Source organism: Pinus tabuliformis, chromosome 1_1, assembly GCF_031772625.1.
Source record: "Pinus tabuliformis cultivar Carrire ecotype Pingquan chromosome 1_1, CPIR1, whole genome shotgun sequence".
Classification (NCBI taxonomy): Eukaryota; Viridiplantae; Streptophyta; class Pinopsida; order Pinales; family Pinaceae; genus Pinus; species Pinus tabuliformis.
Genome location: NC_142297.1, coordinates 107,023,854 through 107,048,824, shown reverse-complemented (window position 1 = coordinate 107,048,824; position 24,971 = coordinate 107,023,854). Strand labels below are relative to the sequence as shown.

At 39.4% G+C, this 24,971-nt stretch overlaps 3 protein-coding genes across 3 annotated transcripts; all 3 read left to right on the top strand.

Annotated features, from left to right (window-relative positions):
- Positions 1–3,583: 3,583 nt before the first annotated feature.
- On the top strand, positions 3,584–4,102 carry LOC149211872 (toll/interleukin-1 receptor-like protein). The gene has a single exon (XM_089390490.1). The coding sequence runs from the start codon at positions 3,584–3,586 to the stop codon at positions 4,100–4,102; it is 519 nt and encodes a 172-aa protein (XP_089246616.1).
- A 78-nt stretch (positions 4,103–4,180) lies between these two features.
- Positions 4,181–5,824, top strand: LOC149211871 (disease resistance protein RUN1-like). The gene is made up of 2 exons (XM_089388497.1): positions 4,181–5,307; positions 5,489–5,824. The coding sequence occupies exons 1-2, from the start codon at positions 4,213–4,215 to the stop codon at positions 5,822–5,824; spliced, it is 1,431 nt and encodes a 476-aa protein (XP_089244623.1). The 5' UTR covers positions 4,181–4,212.
- A 150-nt stretch (positions 5,825–5,974) lies between these two features.
- LOC149211870 (uncharacterized) lies at positions 5,975–6,709 on the top strand. Its single transcript, XM_089388496.1, has one exon. The coding sequence runs from the start codon at positions 5,975–5,977 to the stop codon at positions 6,587–6,589; it is 615 nt and encodes a 204-aa protein (XP_089244622.1). The 3' UTR covers positions 6,590–6,709.
- Positions 6,710–24,971: the final 18,262 nt, after the last annotated feature.

The window sequence follows — 24,971 nt, the reverse complement described above, 5'->3', positions numbered from 1 at the left end:
AGGGCAATATTGGTCAGACAAGCAAGCAAGGTGGATTGCAGGAAGCGGATAAGGGAATTGAAGGCAGTTCGAGCAGTGATCCTCTGGATATGCAGCCAGGCGGTAGCATCCATGGCGCGTCGGCATCGTTGGAAGATGACGGAAGTTCAAGCAGCTCTCCTCAGGCTCTGAATCCCCCAGGTGGCAGCGGGGAGGGCGAGGCAGAGCATGGTGAAGATATATGGTATGGCAACGAATGTCTGGTGGAGGAAGTGCAGCTGGACCAAGATAAGCTCATATGATGACTCTTGTTTGCCTTCTTAGCACTCTTTTTGTTTGTTTTTGGGTCCAACGATTATATGGTGTTGTCGGTGCGGTCAGGAGTTTTTCACTCTGGTTTTGTTTATGCACTTATGGTCTGGAAGTTGGAAGATCTTACTCCAACTTGGATGTATGTTCCCTGTAAATGGTCTCCCCAAATATGGGATAGTTCTGTCAGTTTTGAAAGCATGCAGGTCCTCTCTGTCGAGGCTCAGTCCTCCTTGTAATTTTACTGTTACCTTACTTTAATAGATTTAGCATTTACTGAGAAAAAAAAGATATTTTATGTGCTATATAATATTAATTACAGGGTTTTAATATTAGTCAGTTTAATATAGTGTTTAATATCTAAGGTTTATATTATTAAGATTAAATAGAGCATTTAATATATTTGAGTTTACAATATTAGATTTTTTTTTTTTTTTTTTAAGTGTGGTTCATATACATCTATGGTCATTGGCCCTTATGTCCATGGTAATATTTGAGAAAATCTATTAGAAGGATCACATTCAACTCGCTCATTATCAGAGACTAACCCAAATGGCTTGAAAGAGAATTGCATGACCTCCCATGACAAGGTGCTTTTAACAATGGGAACCCTCGGGGCTAATCTAGGGTCTAAGATTTGTAATATTGGATGTTTAATATTAAGGTTTCTAATATTAGGTTTTATATAATAGTTTAATATACAGAGTTAATAATAGTAGGGTGTTTAATGTATATTGTTTAATTTTAGTGTTTATAATATTATGGTTTTTATATATTAGGGTTTATAATATTATGCTTTAATATTATGGTTTATATTAGGATTTAATATATAAGATTTATAATATATTGATTTTAGTTAGTCATAGTCAACTATGGTACACCATAGTCAACCATAGTAAAAGTTGGTCAAGTATGGATAAACATGATCAACCAAAGTCTCTATGATTGAATGTGGTCAATCTTTATCAAAATCAGCAACCATAATCTATCATAATATACGATAACACAACATGATGTGTGGAAAATTCGCCCATTGGAGAATCTCCATTTCCTGATTTCAGACACCAAGCTGGTGCTTTTCCTTAAGGGCATAAATTTCTCCAATCTTAAAATGCCAAACTTTGTAGACCTTACCACTGCTGCCACACCCCAAAGATGAAATCTTCTAGAAATCTTCTAGTGTAACCTCTTCCAAAGAAGCACATAGCAACTTCATGTACCATTCATGTTTGGAGGCTTTGGCAGTGGAATCAACAACAACATCTGCTTAGAAAATGTGTCTTCCCCAATCAACAAACTAACATCTACTCCCTCTTAGATACAAAATTCAAATTCAAATTGTATTCATATTCAGACAAATCCTATCACATCAGCATTAGCAGGTAATTAATAGGGAAATGACTAGGCTAAATGTAAACGATAACTAGCTTGCCAAAGGTAAATGGCATGAGCTTATAATAGAAGATGGCATGCCCCCATAAGTTTATAAACTTATGATGCATGTATAGATAAGAATAATAATTAGGTGGATGTTAGAGATTTAACTTTTATGGGATATTCTAAAATATTTTTAGTAGTATACACAAATCTCTTATAATTTTTTTAAATTTTTTTTCATGGATGGAAAGGATTTAACAAAGCCTATTCCAAAATAGATAGGCATGTCTATTTTGGAAAAGGCTTCTAGAATTTTAATTAATTTAATTATCAATAAGTATTAGGTGGATGTTATGGAATTAACATCCATTGAATATTCTACAATATTCTTAGTAATATGCACAAATCTCTTTTAATTATTTTTTTTCCCATGAACTGTAGGGCTTTAACCCCCATTGAATTTTGGAAGATGGATAGGGAACTAAACTCATTAACTACTACTTGAGCTATTGTCTTTTGACTCTTTTTAATTAAAATGATTAATTAAAAAAATATCATACGAATAAATGTAATATGAAATTAGTTATATTTTTTAAGTATATGGTATTGATAAACCATGGTAATAGCCCAGAGTATTTTAACAAAGTCTATTTACAGATTAAAAATCTACACATGATAAAATAAATATTCTATATTTTTCAAATTTTAACATATTAATATTTTTAATAATTAATAATAATAATTTAAAATAAAATTGTAATTAAATTAATTTTATAATATTTTTAATTTTAAAAATTATAAAATAAATACTTTAATATTTATTATGAAAAGATGTATATTAATATTTACTAACAATTTAATTTATATAAATATATTAATTATTTATTTATTAAAAATATAATAAAATATTCCTAAAATTTAAAATAATAAACAAATTTATAGAATTTACTCTAAAAATAAAAATAAAAACAACACATAAAAAACAATTTATAAAACCACAAATTACAAACTTGAAAATGAAAATCAAATGACCGTCACCCAATTTTCACGGAATTTGAACTTTCAAACTTTTAGGGACCAATAAAGTTAAAATTCCGCATAGAATAAATTTGACATTCCAAACCTAACTCGGCGAATAAATTTAAAATTCCAAGCTTATACATGTGCAGAACACCGAACCAGGATGGAGGTGAAACCCGAATCAGTGGGACCCATTTTGACGAACATCTTGACTATTTCAATGGATACGTGTCTAATTATTACCCATACTATACTGCGAACACTATCCACCACGCAGGTCATCTTATCCTTTAAAGGACTTCTAAACCATGTTCTCTGACGAACACTTCAGGCAAATGTCAGAAAGTTACGCCCATGGGCCATATCATATATGCTTCTGATCTTGCGTGTGGGGTTAGCGATGCGTACATGCACTGAGTCTACACTCGAAAAGATAGACCTGTGGTCCCTGGAAAACGAGTTGGAAATTCAATGGCAGATATGGGATTAGGAGTTGTCTATATTGCGACTTTTTGAAGATTATGGTGACGGAATCCGGCGAAGAAATTGAGGTCAAATCTTGATTTCTTGCAGTTAAAATGGTTTTTTAACTGCATATTTGGATTCAGCACCCTGAAAAACCCCTGGGACGCTTTCATTGTGCAGAAACTAGCTATCAAACTTGCGATTCCAATAATTCCTGCCGGATTTCGACCGGAAAAATCCGCCGGAAAGACTTTCAAAAAGTCGCGTTATAGACAACTGCACGGGATTATGCGGTTCTCAATAAAGGATGGTGTATATCTCGAGACCAGTCCTCTCCACAACATCTCGGCGCTTCTGAAACGCTGCTATCTCCTTCTTGTGTCCACACCATAGACCGTCACAACCAGTTTTCTTTTCTGTTTTCCAATTCGCAATGCCTGTATCCTCCTCCACCGCTGCCCCAGCCTCGACCTCTGCTCAATCCAACGCCAATCAGTGGTTCGATGTAGTCATAAACAATTGTGATCATTTGGATAGAACCTTCGCCAAGTCTCTCTACAATCGCCTTTGCTCAAATGAATTGAGGACATTTCTGAAAGAGGACAAGTTGCAACACAGATGCGAATTTCATGCTCAAATAAAACACGCTATTGGAACAGCCTCAGCACATGTTGCGATATTCTCTACTCGATATGCCGAGTCATATTGGTGCCTAGATGAGCTGTTACTGATGTTGGAGTCAAAAGCTCCCATCATTCCAGTCTTTTACGGTGTCACGCCTGCTGAGGTTCGGTGGACTCAGCGGGGCAAAAATGGAAATTATGCTAGAGCCCTGCAAAACCATGAAGATAATCTAGGATATGACTCCAAAACTATTGAAAATTGGAGAAATGCACTGTCTCATGCTGCAGACATCAGCGGTTTCGAGCTGGAGGCGCGCAATATTGGGTGAGAACTCAACCATCCCTCTCGATACGGTAGTATTTTATATTTGCTAAATAGACAGACGTTTGTTTCTCACCACTACTATTTATTTCCTTCTGCATAACTAGCGAGGAGTTAATGGTTCTGGAGCTGGTAGATAAGGTAGTTCAACGTCTATCAGAAATGCTAAAAAAACCAGACCTGCCCGTCGCCGACTACCCAACAGGTTTGGACGAGAAGCTGAAAGATTTTGAAGATACCGTCATGTTGCAGCAACAACAGAACTGGAAACCTCAGATCTTGGCGATCGTGGGGTCATGTGGCGTAGGAAAGACAACGTTAGCAAAACATTTTTTCAATAGGAAAAAACTAGATTATCGTAGATCCTGTTTTTTATTTGAAGTCGCAGATAATGCAGCCAAGAACTCTTTAAATTCGTTGCAGTCAAAACTTCTTCAGAGTTTGACTGGATTGGAGAAGCGAATATACAGTGTTGATGAAGGTAAAGGGATGCTCATAGAGCCTCTCAAATCTTGTAATGTCCTAATAATCTTAGATGATGTAGACGATTTGAATCAGGTGGATGCACTTGTGCCTATTCAAAGTGATCTCGGTTCAGGGAGCTTGATATTGATTACATTTAAGGATAAGAATGTTCTCAGAAACTCTAGAGTTGAAAATGCATCAATTTATACACTAAAAGGGCTTAACACACAATACTACAGGGAGCTCTTCTGCTCCCATGCCTTTAGCCAAGCCTTTTCACTTCCAGGATTTGAACGTCTGGTAAATGAGTTCATAGCATCTTGTGATGGTTTGCCTTTATCCTTGAAAGCATTAGGAGCATATCTTTATGGAAAAGATAAATCTGAGTGGTATGAAGATTTGGAGAGTCTTCAACAAATACTTTCCAGTATAAGTGACATTCAGAGGACTTTTACAAACAGTTATAAATCACTCACTAGAGAGGAACAACAGATATTCTTAGACGTTACATGTTTTTTCACGGAACAAAACAGCGATACAGCCATAACCATATGGAACGAATCAGGTTGGAGAGGAAGGCAGGGGCTTCAAACTCTAGAGGACAAATTTCTTGTGGAAGTGGACCGTTGGAATGTGATACATATGCGTGACCACCTAGGATATTGGGGAAGAGATGTTGCCGAGAAATCGTCGCCCCGTCGTCTTTGTAGGACACAGAGCGTCATTGCTAATTTGTTACACCAATCTGTAAGTGTTATAGATATCAATTCTTCACGTCATCGTCATTTTCCAAGAATATTACTTTCTGAAAATTGACAATTAATATTTCATAGATTATTCAGTGAAAGTATGGGATCAATTCTTTAAGTCGTCATCATTTTCCAAGCTTTTGCTTTTAAGAATAAACAAGCAATACCGTTTTGCACAGCTAATACCAGTGCGGGGAATCAAGATGGATCTCAATCACTATGATGACGAAGATGATGTATTTGGAGCTATGAGACTGATGATGAGGATGCAAATTGTTGATTTCCACGGCCCTCTCTTGGAACCCATTTTAGGGAGGGTGGAGTTGGCAAATACAGAGTTAGCAAATACAGGACCAAATATCCTTTGGCTCCGTTGGATAGACTGTCCATTCTCTTCCTTACCCGTCTGGGTTTCAATGAAGAATTTAAGGTCTTTAGATGTGTCTAGAAGCAAATTAAACACTCTGTGGCAAAAGGAAGGCCAACTACAGGTAACTATACTTTTGTTTTGTTAGCATTTTATGCTTAGTCGCCATTAATATCGCGCTCCACTATGCAGATGTGAATCATCTATACTTTTGTTTCGTTAACATTTTATGTTTAGTCACCATTCATATTGCGCTTTACTATGCAGTTGCCCTTATGTTTGGAGGAATTGCGGGTAAATGGATGTGTGCTGGAAGAGTATTGATGGGTTGGAACAGTTGACTAGTCTTCGACTTCTCGATGTTAGTGGGTGCTCTGAGTTGGAAGAGCTGCCAAATATGAAAACATTGGTATCCTTAGAAGGCCTGCAGGCGGAGGGTTGTATGAAGCTCCAGAGCGTCAGGGGGTTGGAGAACGCGACAAAGCTTCGATACCTAGATGTTAGTGGATGCTCTGAGTTAGAAGAACTGCCAAATATAGAAACGTTAGTATCGCTGGAGGAGTTGGCTGTAGGTGGATGTGCAAAGGTAAAGAGCATACGGGGTTTGGAGCAGGCCACAAAGCTTCGGCTCTTATATGTTAGTGGGTGCTCCGAGTTGTTAGAAGAGTTGCCCAGCATGGAAACATTGGCATGTTTGGAGCTCTTGAACGCAGAGGGATGTGTGAAGCTGAAAAAAATACAGGGGTTGGCCCAGCTGACAAAACTCGAAGCGCTAAAAGTTACTGGATGCTCTGAATTAGAAGAGTTGATGGGTATGGAAAAATTGGCGTCATTGAAAGTGTTCATTGCAAAGAGATGTGTGAAGTTGAAGAGCATACCGGATTGGGGGGGGATGTGTGAAGTTGAAGGTTGAGACGCTACTTGTTTCTAGCTTCTTGCGTCCTTGAGTTCGAAGAGCGGCTAAGGTTGAAAATCTAGATGAATTGTGTAACGTATTTTTCTAATAATTGTTTAAATGAAGAATTGAAAATGAGAGCATTGTTGGTCAAGCGAGAGCGAGACAGACCTTGGTATCAGCTAAGTGTGCTGGAATGGAATTATTTAGGTTATGAAGATGGTTTATTTTGGAAAAATAGTTTTAGAATTTTAATTTAATTATTAATAATTATTTAATGGATAGTGGAAATTTAATTTTTATGAAATATTATAGAATATTTTTATTTATATTTACAAAGTAAAGATTGAGATTTATTTTCAAACTAGTTATGTCATTTTTTATTGGTATATTGTTCTTTGCATTATCACTGAATCAAGATATTATATACAGAGATTCATAAGCCTGTGATCTTATACTAAAAGGAGAGAGTAGAAGAGTCAAAGAGAGATATCTATATTATGTCCATAGAATGGCATACCATTGGACAACTTATTGTTAGTGGAACTAAGACAGGCTTAGAAAGCCCACAAAATTGAAATCATCCAAAATTATACGTATTGAGAAAATTATAATGTCGAAAGAACCCATGCCACAGTTGTAAACATAGCTAAGAATAGACATAACATCAACAAAAGAAGTAAAAAGAAGTGAAATGTGTCAACTTGAGTTGTTTGATACGTCTATGTGAACAACACTGGTGGTTAGGGTTGTTCGATTATGAAGCTTCTTGCAATTGAGGTACATTTCCATGTGGGCTAGATGAGAGCTTATCGAAAGGATGTGAGTTTGAACTAGTGGTTAGAGTTGTTCGATTATGAGGCTTCTTGCAATTGAGGTACATTTCCATGTGGGCTAGATGAGAGCTTATCGAAAGGATGTGAATTTGAAGGTACTTGACCTCTTGATGAATATTTTCGAGCAACGAAGCCAACTCAGATCTTTCCTCACCTCTGTTCTGTAGTACTTTTCCAATCAATTTCTTGGTATATGCCAGTAAAGCTATATAGGTTGAAGGATATTACAAACTGATAGCTTAATAGTGGTTAGGTTTGACTACCTCAACTCTTAACCAGAGATACAATTTAGACTCTTATATATTCTTCTTCATTATAATCATGTGGCTAGCCCCTTTACCATGAACAATGGCAGTTGACGTGGCATCCTCTTGAATTATAGTGGTGAAAAGAGGAAGGTCAACTTCTGAGTGACATAACTTTTGCATACAGATTCTTATTTAGACAATTTGTGCGTTATTGGAAAGGTCTCTATGTATAACATATGAAGTAAAGGTATTGCACTAAAGACACAATTTTTTACCCCCAGTAAATGTCGTTTAATGCCTCAAAATGCTCCCGAAAGGTTTCAAAACTCAATTTCCTAAACTCGGTTCCACTAGTAAAAATTGTCTTGTGAGATTATTCCTCCATTTTTTCTACTCTAAAAGCATCGATATGGATGAAAAACAATGTAATGGTCCAATTTGAACCATTCCTCCCCAATTTTGGAGGCTATTGGTGTTAGGCCCCTATACTACTAGTGTATCCCCTTATTGTTATTAGTACAACCCACTTATTATATTGATGTACCCATGTAGTGCCCATATTGTTACTAATGTGCCCCATAGAAGCCCACTATTGTTATTATTGTGCCCTTACATTATTATTGTTATGTCGGCTCTGGTTATGTTATGACCCCTTAGACTCCTATATATAGAAAGGAGGTCTTTTCATTTGTATCATCAAAGAATTGTTCATTTATGTAATGTAAAGGAGGTTGCCCCCTCGAAGAGGCTGAATTCTAAGGTGTTGATCTATCTTTTCTATCTTTTCTTGAGCTGGTTTCATAACATTTGGTATCGGAGCTTTGGATTCTAGGGTTTCGCTGCTCCAAACAGGTCATCGTGGCATTTTCGCTATAACTTTTTTTCTGTGACGTTTCAGAAGTCGCAAAAAAAACCCATTTGAGAAGAAATCGCGTTGAACCTTGGGTCCAAATTTCAGAGATTTTGGCGTGACATTTGCGGAGATATGATCTGAGGAAGTTGGTCATTTTGCAGACTCCTGAATTACATTCAAAACAGGTGACCTGGGGAAAATAGTCATAACTTTCTCTCTGAGAATTGGATTGAAATTTCGTAAGAAGGTACAGAAATAGGACGGACTGTAGTTTCTTGTATACATTTTTTAGATCCATAGATCGAAAAATTGACATGTGGCACTTCATACAAGTTCGCTCTTCTGGAAAGGTATATAATTAGGTCATCTTGGGAGATTGTGCATAACTTTATTTTGGGGAATCCAATTTGGATCAGACTGGTGGCATTGGAAAGAGGACACAGAGGGCTACTACAGGTAGAAATTTCAGAACTTAAATATCCGCAAGTACAGAGGTATAGTCGTTTCAAGTTCGAGGTCCTAAAATCAAGAAAAAGCAAGATGAGGAAGTTTGATGGCAAGGATCTGGTAAATTGGGTACTTCAGATGGAGCAATATTTTGATCTACATGGTGTACCACTGTTACAAAAGGTATGTATTGCATCTTCATATTTAGAACTGGATCAATTTTTATGGTATAAAGGGCTTTGTTCTCGTAAAAAACTTGTTACGTGGTCAATTCTCACGAAGGAAATGATAGCAAATTATGACGATACAAAGAGCAACACCTTATTTAGAGCAACACCACAACAATTGGAAAGAGTAAAAGGGCTTTGTGACATATTTGAAAGTAAAATTATGGCAACAATGAAGTCTACCCCTCACAACTATAAAGATGGACGTATTGTTCCTCCTAGCCTTCCACAACCTACAAGGGTTACACCACAACAATTGGAAGAAAAAAGAGAAAAAGGGCTTTGTTACAATTGTGATAGCAAATGCACTAAAGGTCATAAGTGTGCTGAGAAGAAATTATTTTACATAGAGTATGAAGAGGAGGAAGAAAAGGATCAAGAAACATCAAAAGAAGAGGATATATGCCAGGACTCGACCCCAGAGAAAGAAGAAATGGATCAGAACATATCTTGTAAACTATTGGCAAGAATGACCACTCCTCAAACTCTCAAGATAGAAGGAAATATCAAGAAGAAAAAGGTGCAAGAAGTGAAAGATCACATCAAGAAAGAAGAAATGAATCCAACCATATCTTGTAATTCACTGGTCGGAATTACCACTCCTCAAACTAGCGAGACAGAAGGACATATCAAGAAGAAAAATGTTCAAGAAGTGAAAGATCACATCGAGCGTCAAGAAATGAATCCGACCATATCTTGTAAAGGATTGGAAGAAATTACCACTCCTCAAAATCTAAAGATAGAAGGACATATCAAGAAGAAAAAGGTTCAAGCAGTGAAAGATCACATCGAGCATCAACAACAAGTTCTCCAACTTTTAAAGGATAGCGCCACTTCGGTGCAAAATCAAATGAAACAACAGGTAGATCAACATCATAGTGAAAAATGTTTTGATGTAGGTGATTGGGTATTTTTACTGCTACATCTAAAGCAAGCTATTTATGAGAAGGAAACGTTGGCAATACTACATGCACTTAAAAAATGGCGACCTTACCGAATGGGAAGACTCTTCAAGGATGAGGATGTGGAAGCATTGTTTTGTGCTATTTCTATTATCCAACCAGATTGGATAAACGAAGTAAGGGACGAATGGAAGAAGGAAAAAGAAGTATGGCCACTTATTCAAAACTTGCAAAAGATTCCAATTCAAACAATATTGCCAGATATTGAAAAGGAAGGAAAAATCATATTGGAACCTGGAGCAGTCACAGAAACAAGAACCTGACAACTACGAAATCGATCAATTTCAGAGTATCTCATCAAGTGGAAGAACTTACCCGCTGAAGATTCCACATGGGAGGACAAGAATTTTATACAGAAGCATCAAGAACTACTCAAGCGTTGAGGACAACGCTTTTTGAAGGAGAGGGGCATGTTAGGCCCCTATACTACTAGTGTAACCCCTTATTGTTATTAGTACAACCCACTTATTATATTGATGTACCCATGTAGTGCCCATATTGTTACTAATGTGCCCCATAGAAGCCCACTATTGTTATTATTGTGCCCTTACATTATTATTGTTATGTCGGCTCTGGTTATGTTATGACCCCTTAGACTCCTATATATAGAAAGGAGGTCTTTTCATTTGTATCATCAAAGAATTGTTCATTTATGTAATGTAAAGGAGGTTGCCCCCTCGAAGAGGCTGAATTCTAAGGCGTTGATCTATCTTTTCTATCTTTTCTTGAGCTGGTTTCATAACAATTGGTCCCAGAAAGCTTCTACTTATTGAACTGAGGAAATTTTTCCTCCACCTCTTGGGTGTACCATTTAGTTTTTTCATGGAAGTTGTCCTTTCAACCCAATTTTCCAAGGCTCATGCTACCTCTGTCTCATAGTTTTTGACCTTTTCTTCAAAATTGTATTTTTTTCAACTCTTCTTAAGCACCTGGTGCCAAAGCCTCCATAGAAGGTAGGACATGTTCCTCTTCCTGATCTAGCATGGAAGGTTCATAGAGTTTCAGATTATTTACATTTACAATAGAGTAAACACATAAATATGGTGGTAGATTGAGTCAACAAACATTATCACCCACCTTTTCCAGTACCTTGAAGGGACCATACTGCAAAGCCTTGATATTTTTATCAGGACCCTATAGCCTCTCCTTGTTCAACTAAGATGATAATCAACGATTCTCCCACTGTCATGAACATGACTCTAGTCTGTAACTACTAAAACAACTTCCTGAAATCTTAATCCTCCAAATATGCCTCTCTATATGCATCATGGGTGAATGGTTGCATGTGCATTAGAGTTCCTAAAATTGTGATCTTTGATGTGGTTGGCTTTAAAATCATCTCATCCAACTTGTTTGTGTTTCCCTTCTTGTACTCGATCACTAAATGAAACTACTGTAGAAACCCCATCCACTTATAATGCCTAGTTTATTGTAGCTTACTATGGGCCTGCGGGTACTATAGTGGTTGGTGATCTATGTGGATTATTGTCTCCTTTCCCATCAAATAGTACTTCCACTTCTTCACAACTTGTGCCAGAGCATAAAGATCCTTATCTTAGGTAGGGTAGTTAAGAACCACCCCATGAAATACTTCATAATGGTAGCATATAGGCCTTCCTCCTTGCATCAAGACTGCTCCCATAACATACCCACTTGCATCTATCTCCACTTTGAAGGTGTGGTAACGTAAAATTATAAGTGCGGACACAAACGAATTCCTCTAGCCCGATAATGGCTCTAGCCACAACAGATACATTATATGGAAGATTTCCTTAGGTTAGAACCAATCAAGAGGGCCTACTTCTTGGTCGCTTATGCTGCTTGATGATGTCCTCACTTGTTCGCTCCAACAATCTCTCATTTCCTTCTTCAAGTTCCTGAAACAAGTAAACAACAACAACACACAAACATAATAATAGACAAATTGCAATTCAACCCACTTAACGAGTCAAGAAGCATTAAGACACGAATATGTAATATTACAAAACATGTAGGAAATCGATAGTTGCATATATTAATATCAAAGAGAGATTACAACTATTCGTCTTGACGTCACAGTCTTCCTCTGACAAGACCAGGTTCCCACACACTTCTGCTAGCACTCCATGATGGCTTTAAAAAACAATATTTTAAAGGTTCTTCCCTTTGGGCTTCACTCCAAACCAAACACACTTCTCCCTCACACAACTAGATGGCTACAACTAGTAATAGTTTACTTCTCTAATCAAAATAGTATACTCACACTCAACCAACAGTCTAACTAGCTTGTGCTTGGGAAGAAGGGAGGTTTATATGGGAAATATGGATGGGAGATGGATCCTCTTCTCATGGGAGAAAGACTTATCCCTTGAGGTAGTTCCATCATTATAGCGGAAAGGAGACCAAACTGTCATCCTCGAATCCATCCGGCCAAACCATTTACTAGACTTCCATTATGGAGCTTCTAGAACTGGAAGCTTCGGCTCCAAATTTAAAAAACTTTCCATAACAGGACTGGTGCGACTAGAACATAGCTCAGTTGCACCAATCGACACGGGGAATAGTGCTAATCTTTGCACATCGGCGCGGGGGAGACAAAGGTCATTAGCGTCAGCCTTGTAAACTGGGCAAAACAGAATTTTCAGGGGAAATGGTGCAAAAGGGAAATGATCTCCTCATGAAGAGGGACATAATGGGAGTTTCTCCATGAAGGCAAAGCACACGGGGTTCATTGTAGAGGTCCTCCACGATCAAGGAATGGGGAGTATAGAGACAGTGACAAAATGCTGTGTAACAGAAGGGTTGTTGCAAGTTTGGTAATACAAAAATTGGTGCTTGATTACTCTTCTTATTTATCTCCTCAAAGGCCATCCACTGACCCTTTCCCAATTGTAAACTATTTCCACTTATTTTTATGGCATGGACTAGTGTTTCTACTGCTAAAAACAAGGTTATAAATTTCCTCAGGTACTATGCTACCCAAACAAAACTCTTAACCTCAAAAACATTAGTAGGCACTCACCATTTCATAATGGCCTCCATCTTGGCAAGATTTGTCTTTAGCTCTCCTCCACCTATAACATACCCCAGATACACCAAAGACTATTATGCAAACCCATACTTCAGATTTGTTAGAAACTAGTGTTTTTTTAATGTCTGCAACGCTTGCGTCAAATTTGAGATGTTCTCCTTGTTTGGGGGTTTGTAGGGGGTGACATCCACCCTACACAGGGTCTGGGGCAACACCCTGAGATTTTTATTTTATGTGGACCCAAGAATAGTTGGGCAGACCCAAGGATGGGGGGCTAACCCAAAGATGGTGGGCGTACCCACCCATGGTTTTTTGCATGGGGTTTGCACATGATTTTTGGAATGATGGTTTTCTGCCCATAGTATTTTGTAGATCTGGTCAAGGGAACTACAATTATGTTCTAATCCATGGTTAGTGGATTGGGGTTTATGAATTCTTTGACATGTATATATATGTATTGTAACTGTTAGGATTCCAATAAACTCTCCTAGGTTGTAGCTCGGAGATGCCTGGTAACATATAAATTCAACTATTGTTGCAGGTTTAATGGAAGGAATTATGGTTTGGTTCAAGCCAGATAACCACTTCTACTCTGTTTCACTCCAGACATGCATGAACACCCTTAGACTACAAAGCTTTAGACCACCAATGCTCATAGTTTTAGAGTTAGGTGAATATGGAGAATACTAACCACACCAGCAGATGCACAAAACCATGTGATGGCCGACTACAACTAATAAAGAAACCTGTAAATCTAATCTATTAATGCAAAGACATGATGACAGCTCTCCTACATTAGATAGAAAGGAACCTGGGCAACCTGTTCAGTGATGCATTCAATACCTTAACACAGAGATAAAATGACAGTTATCTAGTGCTAAACATTAAGAGATCAAGAACACAGTATATCAGGCACAAGCTTAGAACAGAGGAAAATGGACAGTGAGCAGTTAACAACGAAAGAAGCTTGTATTAGCTGAAAATGAAGATGAGACGTTGCAAGTGACAAAATATCTACAGTCTCTAGAATTTGAACCTTACATCAAATGCCAACCTTGATTACATCTTGCTTCCAGATATTTATATATTTACATTACAAGGGCACTTGGCCACTTAGGTATGGAGGGGCCATAATTGACCACCAACTGCATTTAACCGCCTGATGGAGTCTCTGAATGAAGTTTCTTGTTTCAGTGGGTGAATCCGATCTTTTCAGGTGCTGTGCTATCCTTTAGGCAGTTGGAGTGCTAGTACCGGTGGAGTCCATGACTGATAAATTCAGTTGCAGATTTGTGCTTATCCTTTTCTCCTTTGGCCATGTTTTCTGTTGAATATGGTTGTTGGGGGTCTGACTGTGACTGATAATGGCGGAGTTGGTCATCCCCTTCTTCAGGCAACAGAATGGTCAGAGGACGTAGAATGAATGGGTAGGTGGATGATTTGGGTGAGCGATAAGAATGGCCATCGGATCAAGGAAATGGATGACGGAGATGGCTCGGCAGAGGCTATCAGCTGAGGTGAGAGCGGGGTGAGTTGGGGCCATTGGATCTTCAGAGGACAGATCAGATGGTCATCGGGTTACGAAGCTACATGGATGTTTAACGGGCAGGGCGGATTGGTCGGGCGGTAATGGTATTCATCGTATTGCTTTCGAGCACTAAGCAGTAAATGCCCGAGGTCTCGTGATTCCATTCAGTGATCGACACGTAGCAGCAATGAGAGAGAAAAACCGCTCTCATCGTGCCCTAATGCTCGATTAAGTTGTCAGCGCGATGAAAGTGAAGACCGTCAGATCTTGGTGGAGATGATCTGGTGGTGGGGAGTGGTAGAGAGGTTGCCTTTATCGGACGCAACGGGAGCCGTTGGATCAGTGGGGAATGATCAACGACGGTGAAACGATGAGGGGTTTATGAGCACGTGAGGGTGTATGGGTAAGGTTTTATGGTAGGTTTGGGGTTTGGCGCTTGGGGCTAAGTCCAAAGGAGGTTACTTTGTTGGGTTTAGGAGGCAAATAGGGAAACGGAGATGTAGGAGAGTAAGCGGGGTAGAAGGAAAGAAGGGAAGAGTGACCAATGTGAAGCCCCTTTGAGCACAACCAAACAGACCGTGCTTCCTTCTAACCTTAGAAAGTCAGCACTGCATAGCAGAGCTAACACTAGCTCCTTCTAGGGATGAAAGCCTCCCTGTGAGGTTTCAAGAACTGTAGACCACTACCTTTCATACAAAACAAGATCAACAATATTTCCTCGTATTCCATTGGGCATGGAGTCTAATTAAGCCTACACTAAAACTTGTAAAAAGAACATATTTACAATGCTGAGGCCTAAAGGCTTTCAAAAACGTAAACTTTCAAAAACCACCCATTGACTGGGCCATCAAAAATTGTTTCTCCTTCCAAGCTTTGCAACATGAAAGTGTTGTTCCCCTGGATCCGAGCAATGATAAAAGGTCCGGTCCACAGAGCATCAAACTTCCCATGATTACCTTTCTTCTCCTTCAGTGCATCCCATTTAAGAACCAAGTCTCCAATTTGAAAATTGTCCATCTTTGCCTTTCTATCAAAATCTTCCTTGATTCTCCTTTGATGTGCTGCAAACTTTTCAATCAATTGATCTCTGATTTGGTGGGCTTCAGCTAGGTCACTAATCCTCTTTGCCATGTCACTTTCCTCATTCTACTCTTCCTGTAAGAATTTGGCCACAGGGAGGGTCAACTGAATTGGGAATACAGCCTCAGTGCCATATACCAGTTTGAACTGAGAATTCCCTATGGATTTCTTGGTGGTCACTCTGTCAACCCACAATGCAAACTTCAGTTTGGAATCCCAGTTCCTCTTGTTGTCTTCTAGCGGCCTTTTGATTATCCTTATTAGGCTCTTATTGGATGATTCTGCTAGACCATTACCTGGAGGGTAATATGAGGTGGAATGCACTAGCTTAATGCCCATTGAGTCACACATGTCCACCAACTCTTTTTCCCTGAAGGCTGTTGCATTATCTGTAACCAATTTGTGTGGGCAGCCAAACCTGGTGAAAATGTTTTATCACCTCAATCCATTTAGTGAAGTAGTTAGTGGCTACTAAGATCCATCTGTGCTGGCCACTAGAATGTGGATTAATTTCCCCTATGAAATCCAAGCCCCACTACTGGAAAGGGCCACTGGCATGTATTGGCTTCAAAGGTAACGACTTCAACTACTGTTTTCCTTCAAACCTTTGGCACCCGTCACAGGATTTTACAAATGAAAAAACATCAGAAAACAGAGTGGGCCAATAATACCCGGCCCTGAGGATCTTGTGGGCTGTGGTTTTCCAATAGTGATGCCCTCCACAGATACTGGAATGAAACTGATGCATGACCTCCACAGATTGTTCTTGGTCCAAACATCTTAAAAGGATTCCTGATTGATCCCTCCAATATAGCAAGTTTTCATGAATGCAATACTTAGCTACTCTGAGCTTAATAGTTATGGGTTGGCTTGAATTTAGGCCTGGAGGAACTTCTAGCTTTAGCAAAAATTAAGCTATTGTAGAATACCATTCACAAGAAGCTATATTTTCAGCCAATGTTTGGTCATGTCCTACTTTTGGTTCTTCTCTCTGTCTATCATCTGAGTTTGTTCTTATGCAGTTCATGTCCATCATCCTACAATTTTTTTCAGCCATTAGCTTGGCAAGGCCTGGCCCTTGACAAGCTTGGTGGGCTTCAATTCTATGTTGAATTCAATGAGCTTTGCAATCCATTTAGCCCTTCTTTCATCAACATCTGGCTACGTTAGGACATCCTTTACTGATGCAGAGGGCACATATGCAATTACCTTGGAGTACAGAATGTAGATTCTGAAAGATTTTAAAGATTTGATAAGAGCATAATCCCATTTCTCGATGATGTCATACCTTAGTTCAACATCCCTTAATGTTTTGCAGAAGAATGCTGCTGGATGCTCTGAACCCTCATCATCTTTATGCAATAAGACTGCTGCAAGGGTGTCACTAGAAGCAAAGGAGAAGATATGGAACTCCTTGCTATAGTCTGGGCTGATCAAAGTGGGAGCTTCCATAATAGCTCTTTTGATGGCTTCAAAAGATCTTCTTGCTGCATCAGTCCATTTGATTTTTGATCCCTTTTTCAGCATGGAGGTGATGTGTTTTACTAGTTCTGCAAAATTGGGAATAAACCTCCTTACAAAATTTATTTTGCCCAGAAAGGATTGGATGTCCCTTTTTGATCTTGGGATGGACAAGGCCTATATTGCTTTCACTCTTTCTGGGTCAATTTTGACACTTGCAGCAAAAACAATGTGTCCTAAAAGCTTTCCCTCTTTTAAAGCAAATTGTGACTTCTTAGGATTCACTGATATCCCAAACTTTCGGCACTTTAAAAACACTTTCTTCAAATGCTGCAAATGATCTTGATGGCTGCTGGACTATACTGTTATATCATCCAGGTAGACAAGGACAAACTTATCCTTCTCTCCAACAAACGCTATATCCATAGCTCTCTGAAAGGTTGCCCCAACATTCATCAGTCTAAAAGGCATCTTGGAATACATAAAAGTCACCCAAGTAGTGGTGAAAGTAGTCTTTTCTTGATCATCTGGATGTACAACAACTTGGTTATACCCTGAAAATCCATCCAGGAAAGACATGACTTTGGCCCTTGAGACTTTCTGTAGCAAATGTCCATCTTGGGAAGGGGATAGTTATCTTTCTTAGAGCATTTGTTCAGGTTCCTGAAATCAACACACAACCTGATTTCTCCACTTTTCTTCCTCACCACTACCAGGTTGGCTACCCACTTTGAATACCTCAGAGGAACTATGATTTTGGCAGTCAACAACTTATTGATTTCTTTTTCAATCAGAGGGAGGAGCAAAGGATTTATGGGTCTCAACTTCTGTTTGAAAGGAATTGTGTCTTTCTCCAATGAGATCTTATGTTGGATGATCTTTTTGTCATATGTTTTAAGGTAACTGTATTCCCAGGCAAAGACATCAACAAATTGCTTCATTAAGGTGCAATACTCAGAACTTTGGGCAGCAGACAAAAGGGTGGACAGATTTATATACTTTGGATGATCTGGACTCCCTATGTTATGCCTATGGACTGCAGACTGATTTTCTTTTTTGGCAACCTTATGAGGCACATCATTATGGTCAAACAACTCCTCTACAGGCACTAGCCCTTTTGGTATATGATTGCTAGGAAACTGTACAATGTTGTCTCGGCCAATTTTGTTCCTTAGCTGGGGCTCGGGACATTCCTCCAAGGTTTCATTTTCTTGATCAATTTTAATTTCAGAGAATTCATCAATGACTTGCAGAAACCTATTTACTTCCTCATCATCCTCAAAAACTTTCTAGTGCTGGACATTATCAGGCAAGGATGGTCTATATTTTACCTGGACTTCATAAACCAATTTAGGGGGCATGGGAGGGATAAACATGCTAGCAGACACAGTAAGGGAATAAGCAAGCTGATTTTTTACTTTAGGAATATATGAGATACAAAAGCCATCAAAAGAATCTTTGAGTCTCCATACCTCATCTCTATATGATTTCAACCTTGGGTGCCTTGCTTGGAATGTTTTGTTCACTTGTTGAATGATGAGATCAGCCTCTCCAAACACCTTTATGTCTCTGATTCCCATGTCTTTGGCAGCATTTAAGCTCAATATTAGAGCCTCATACTCTGCTATATTGTTGGTGACCTAAAAAGTCAGCTTAAAAGATAGATGTGTGCTTTCTTGTTTTGGAGACACCAGCACCACTCCTGCTCTTGCAGTTTCCTTTGAACATGCTCCATCAAAGAACATATCCCAAGTCTGTGTCCCTTCTTCTTCCATGGCCTAGCATACTGGTTTCTTGAGTTGCACTGAGGCCTTATGAGATTCTTCAATTTGGAGAATACATGCTCCAAAATCAGTGTCCACGGCGTAAATGGGATGATTAGTGGGGTTCTTCTCATCACTGATGATATAGGCCAGCTGGGCTTCCCTGTACAATCTTCTGCTCTCTCCTCCAAAAATTGGGACAGTGGCATAAGATAAGTCATTTTGCAATGTCCCACCCAACCTCTTAATCCACCCTCTGGAAAGTAGCATACCAAACTTAGGGGGAACATCTGCAACCACAATATCCATCACCATGCTCTTCATGGGAAACTGAGTTAGGGTGATAGCCAAATCTTTGATTAACCCCAGACATTTCACCTTCCTTGAATCGAAGGAGAATAAATCATGATAAGGTCTGGTAATGTCAAGGCCTAACTCTTCCATGACAGCTTTGGGCATCAGATTATGGCTGGCACCTGTGTCCAGCAGACCGTTGTGGAGGATTTTGTCATGAATGGTCAGAGAGACATAAAATGATGGGGAATTGTTATCAGCAGGTTCAGTCATCGGGCTAAGCACAACTGTAGGTTTATCATCTTCTAAATTCACATAGTCATTGGATGCTTGTGTGGCCTTCAGCTCAAGGGCATCAAAGATGGGCTTCCTAAAGGCCTCACTCTTTACAAGTTCTATTAGAGGTACGAATATTTTCAACTTCTGGACTTCTGATTCAAAATGGAAAGGGGAAGGGGACTTGTCAGGGCCTCTTACCTCTTGAGCTGGTGCTTCGAGGATGGTGGGATCAGCTGCTGGTCTCTTCTATTTGCTGATTTGTTGCTTTGTGGGGACAAGCAGGATTCTCTTTGACATTACTCGTTCTTGACCTCAAGTTATATCTTTGCTAGTCTTCAGTCTGTAGAACAACTTCTCTGTCCCACTCTTGACTGGTCTGGTCCTTGAGTAATGACTCTTCGTAGGCAGCCAATGTCAAAAAGGTAGCACTACCCTTATCTTCCATGCAGTGAATCTCATCCTCTTCATCAAACTGTTCCTCCTCCATGACTACGTTCTGGAAAGGAGTCTTAACCCTTTGTTCTTCATTGGCCTCTTTACCCCTCTGAATGATCTGCAATTGTTCATTTGCTCTTCTGAATGGATTTGGATTTCTAGGAGCAAATGTATTAGGAAGCCTTTCTTTCCCAGAACTCTGATCAACCTTCAATTTGGATATTTCAGCAACCAATGACTCTATCATTTTAGTCATTTTGTCTATTTTGGGTAATGAAGATGAAGAAGAGGAGGAAGCATCACCTCTCTACCTCCTTCTATCAGCATGTCCTTTGAGTTTCTCTATAGCCATGATATTGGATTCCACTTCCAAGGCTGCATCTTGCATTTCAACTAGAGTGGCACATCTTCTTTCTCTTAATAACATGCATAAATCAAAATCGAAGGCATTGGCATAGGTGAGTTTGGCAGAGGTGGGGGTAGGCTTCACTTTAGCTGGTATCTTGCTATACATAAGATTAATTCTTTTATTAAAGTCAGACAATAACTCCCCATTTTCCCTTTTCAGGTTTCCAAACTCAGTATGGTAATATAACAGGTCTTTCTTATCTCCCCAATGCTTTAAAAACACATCATCTAATGCTTCAATGTCTGCTATAGACCTAGGAGTCAGCTCTCTGAACCACTTTCTTGCCTCTCCATCAAGGCTTTGGACAAACACTCTCATCCACACATCATCTTCACTGATATCTAGGTTATCAACATAGCTATAAAAAGACTCAAGGTGTTTTTCAGCTGTCACTCCCTCTGTACCAGTGAACTTAGGCATGTATTTCTGATACTTTCCTGCAGGCATGGCATTCAAAGGGATAGGCAGGACTAGGGGTACATACTTAGCAGCTATGATTCTTTCCATTTTGGTAGGTGCTTGTTAGCCTGCCATGACTGGGGTGGATGGAAGGGTACTGGCCGTTTGAAAGGTAGGGAGTTGAGAAACGACTGATAGGGCTAAAGGAATACGATGGACTATAGGGGAGGTTTTCTTTAGACTGAGATCCAAAGGGAAACTTATTGAATAAGGAGCTTTATGGATCTCTGAGAGTATTTCTTCACTGATAATGATAGGCTCTATATTTTCAACATGTACATGCTTAGTTACAGGCCTTCCTTGCAGAGATACATAAGATTGTTTAGGCTTACCTGATCCTGATGCTCCTCTTCGTGATATCTTGCTTTGCTTGACAATCCTCTCAGGGTCAGGCACTGGGTCAGCTGGTGATTTCTGAGGATTTCTCCGAGTATGTCTCACAAACTGAGCCAGAACTGTGATGTGGAGTCGCCAAAAGGTTAGTCCTCCAGTAGAGTCGCCAGATAGATGATTACAACCAAAAATGTGTCTAGACTTTGTCTATCATCAAAGTTGGATCTGTGTCGTTCTCCCAGGGAAGCTGAGCTTCAATCTCCTCTCCCCGGCAGCGGCGCCAATTATGTTAGGATTCCAAGAAACTCTCCTAGGTTGTAGCTCAGAGATGCCTGGTAACATATAAATTCAACTATTGTTGCAGGTTTAATGGAAGGAATGATAGTTTGGTTCAAGCCAGATAACCACTTCTACTCTGTTTCACTCCAGACATGTATGAACACCCTCAGACTACAAGGATTTAGACTACCAATGCTCACAGTTTTAGAGTTAGGTGAATATGGAGAATACTAACCACACCAGCAAATGCACAAGACCATGTGATGGCCGGCTGCAACTCGTAAAGAAACCTGTAAATCTAATCTATTAATGCAAAGACAGGATGACAACTCTCTTGCATTAGATAGAAAGAAACCTGGGTAACCTGTTCAGTGATGCATTCAATACCTTAACACAGAGATAATATGACAATTATCTAGTGCTAAATATCAAGAGATCAAGAACACAGTATATCAGGCACAAGCTTAGAATAGAGGAGAATGGACAGTGAGTAGTTAACAACAAAAGAAGCTTGTATTAGCTGAAAATGAAGATGAGATGCTGCAAGTGACAAAATATCTACAGTCTCCAGAAGTTGAACCTTACATGAAATGCCAACCTTGATTACATCTTGCTTCTGGATATTTATAGATTTACATTACAAGGGCACTTGGCCACTTAGGTATGGAGGGGTCATAATTGACCACCAACTGCATTTAACTGCCTGATGGAGTCTCTGAATGAAGTTGCTTGTTTCAGTGGGTGAATCTGATCTTTTCAAGTGTTGTGCTATCCTTTAGGCAGTTAGAGTGCTCGTACCGGTGGAGTCTATGACTGATAAATTCAGTTGCAGAGTCATGCTTGTCCTTTTCTCCTTTGGCCATGCTTTCTGTTGAATATGGTTGTTGGGGGTTTGATTGTGACTGATGATGGTGGAGTTGGTCATCCCCTTCTTTGGGCAACAAAATGGTCAGAGGACGTAGAATGAATGGGTAGGTGGACGATTTGGGTGAGAGAGAATAATGGCCGTCGGATCGAGGAAATGGATGGCGGAGATGGCTCGGCGGATGCTATCAGCCGAGGTGAGAGTGGGGTGAGTTGGGGCTGTTGGATCTTCAGCGGACAAATCGGACAGTCATCGGGCTATGGAGCTGCATGGATGTTTAACGGGAGGGGCAGATTGGTTGGGCGGTAATGGTATTCATCGCATCACTTTCGAGCACTAAGCGGTAAATGCCCGGGGTCGCGCAATTCCATTCAGTGATTGACACGTAGCAGCGGAAGAGAGAGAAAAATTGCCCTCATCGTGCACTAATGCTCGATTAAGTTGCTGGCGCGATGAAAGCGAAGACCGTCAGATCTTGGAGAAGATGATCTAACGGTGGGGAGTGGTAGACATGTCGCTTTTATTGGACGCGACGGGAGCCGTTGGATCGGCGGGGAATGATCAACGGCGGTGAAATGATGAGGGGTTTATGAGCATGTGAGGGCGTATGGGTAAGGTTTTATGGTAGGTTTGGGGTTTGGCGCTTGGGGCTAAGTCCAAAGGGGGCTACTTTGTCGGGTTTAGGAGGCAAATAGGGAAACGAAGATGTAGGAGAGTAAGCGGGGTAGAAGGAAAGAAGGGGAAGAGTGACCAATGTGAATCCCCTTTGAGCACAACCAAATAGACTGTGCTTCCTTCTGACCTTAGAAAGTCAACACTACATAGCAGAGCTAACAGTAACATTGAAAGGAATAATGAAAAATCAATCTGGTAGTCTCGGTTTTGGGATCTAGGGGAAAATCTTTGTGTATATTTTTTTTATTCTCTCGTCATTGTATACTTTTATGTTTTAAGAATTCGTTTCAGGTAAGTTATGTACAGGGTTAAAACCTACACTCCTTCCCAGGTAGCACTTCATACTAGTATATCATCCAAATAGACATTAATATATGAATCTATAAAAGGACACAATATGTCATCCATTAACCTCATAAATATAGATGGTACATTTCATAAGTAGAATAACATGACTAACCATTCAAACAAATATTTCCTAATTTTGAAGGTGGTTTTCTAGGTATCTTCTTCTTTAACTCGAACCTTGTGATCTAGAATTTAAGTCTAGTTTGGCGATGTACTTTTCTCATTGCAACTGATCCAATAGATCATCCATCCTAGGCATGGGGCATATATTCTTAAGCATGATGTTGTTCAATGCCCTATAATTAACACACATCCTCCAAGTACCATCATTATTTTGCACAATCATGATGGGTGACCTACTTGGTAATGTACTCAGCTGAATGACATCATGTTCCAGTAGCTGCTGTAACTGTTGCTTCACCTCACTTGCTTTTATAAAAAACTACCTGTACAATCCAATATTTGGTAATGGGGAGGCCAACAATAGATAGATCTCGTACTCCACTTCCCTCTTCGGTGGTAACCCTTTAGGATCCTAGAACACATCCCTATACGCATATAGAAACTCTTCTAGTTTTTGTTTATGTTTCTTAGTATACCCTTCCAGGGATGCCTTGCCTCTTACAAACTCTTCTAAGACTGATTTTCTCTTAAAAACAATAAACCATACTTCTTACTGGAGCTGATCAATTTCTTGGCTTGGTTCACACTTACTAGTGAAATTTTTATTTCCCTTTGTGTGTATTGATGGTAAACGGTTTTCCATCATTGATGATCTAGTACTAGTTTCCTCTCCGCGTGAATATTGCATCGCACATGTACATGTAAGGACTTCCAAACTCCACTCCATATGTATCGATGGGAAGGTTATTGAGTTCTGCTTCATCAATAAAATCAACACTAATAAAAAATATAATTTTCTATTGTTTTGTTACCTTTAACTCTGAATCCCTATTCACCCATTCTAATGGATATGGGCTTGGATGATCACGAATTTCCAATCTCAATTTGTTGACTAAATCTACTGCAATGAGATTCGCATGTGCTCTTGAATCAAATAGAGTATCAATTTGTTTCTTCTTGACATGTATCTTGATGTGGAAGAGTTTGGTCATTTCTTTCTCTTCCTATTGCTAAAGGCTACTCTAATTCACCTCCTTTAGCACTAGCGTACAAAAAATATTCTCAGTCATGTTCGAGGTGATTTTAACATGGTTGCTTGAATTGGTGGCCTTGAGATTCTTCTTCCTATTGTCTTTCTTTTATTCTTTGGGTTAAGCTCTTGATGGAACTTTCTACACTTCTCCTTTGTATGACTGTGAATGTTGTAGTGGTTGTAGTGATTGTTGGGATATTTGCACTGGTTTTTTGTGGTTGTAGTATTTTTATCTTCCACAATTTCCACTTCTTCTTCCCCTCCTTAGAAGTGTTTTGTTACTCCCTTTTCTTTGATCCACTTTATTTCCCTTCCTTTAGGCCCATGTTCTCCAAATATTGTTCTTGTACACAAGCCTCATCCATCAATTTGGGCTTGAACAACATCACTTGCTTCCGAAGATGGTTGTGTAGACCCCCCAGATACTTGAGGAGTATGTTTTGGTTCTTTGGA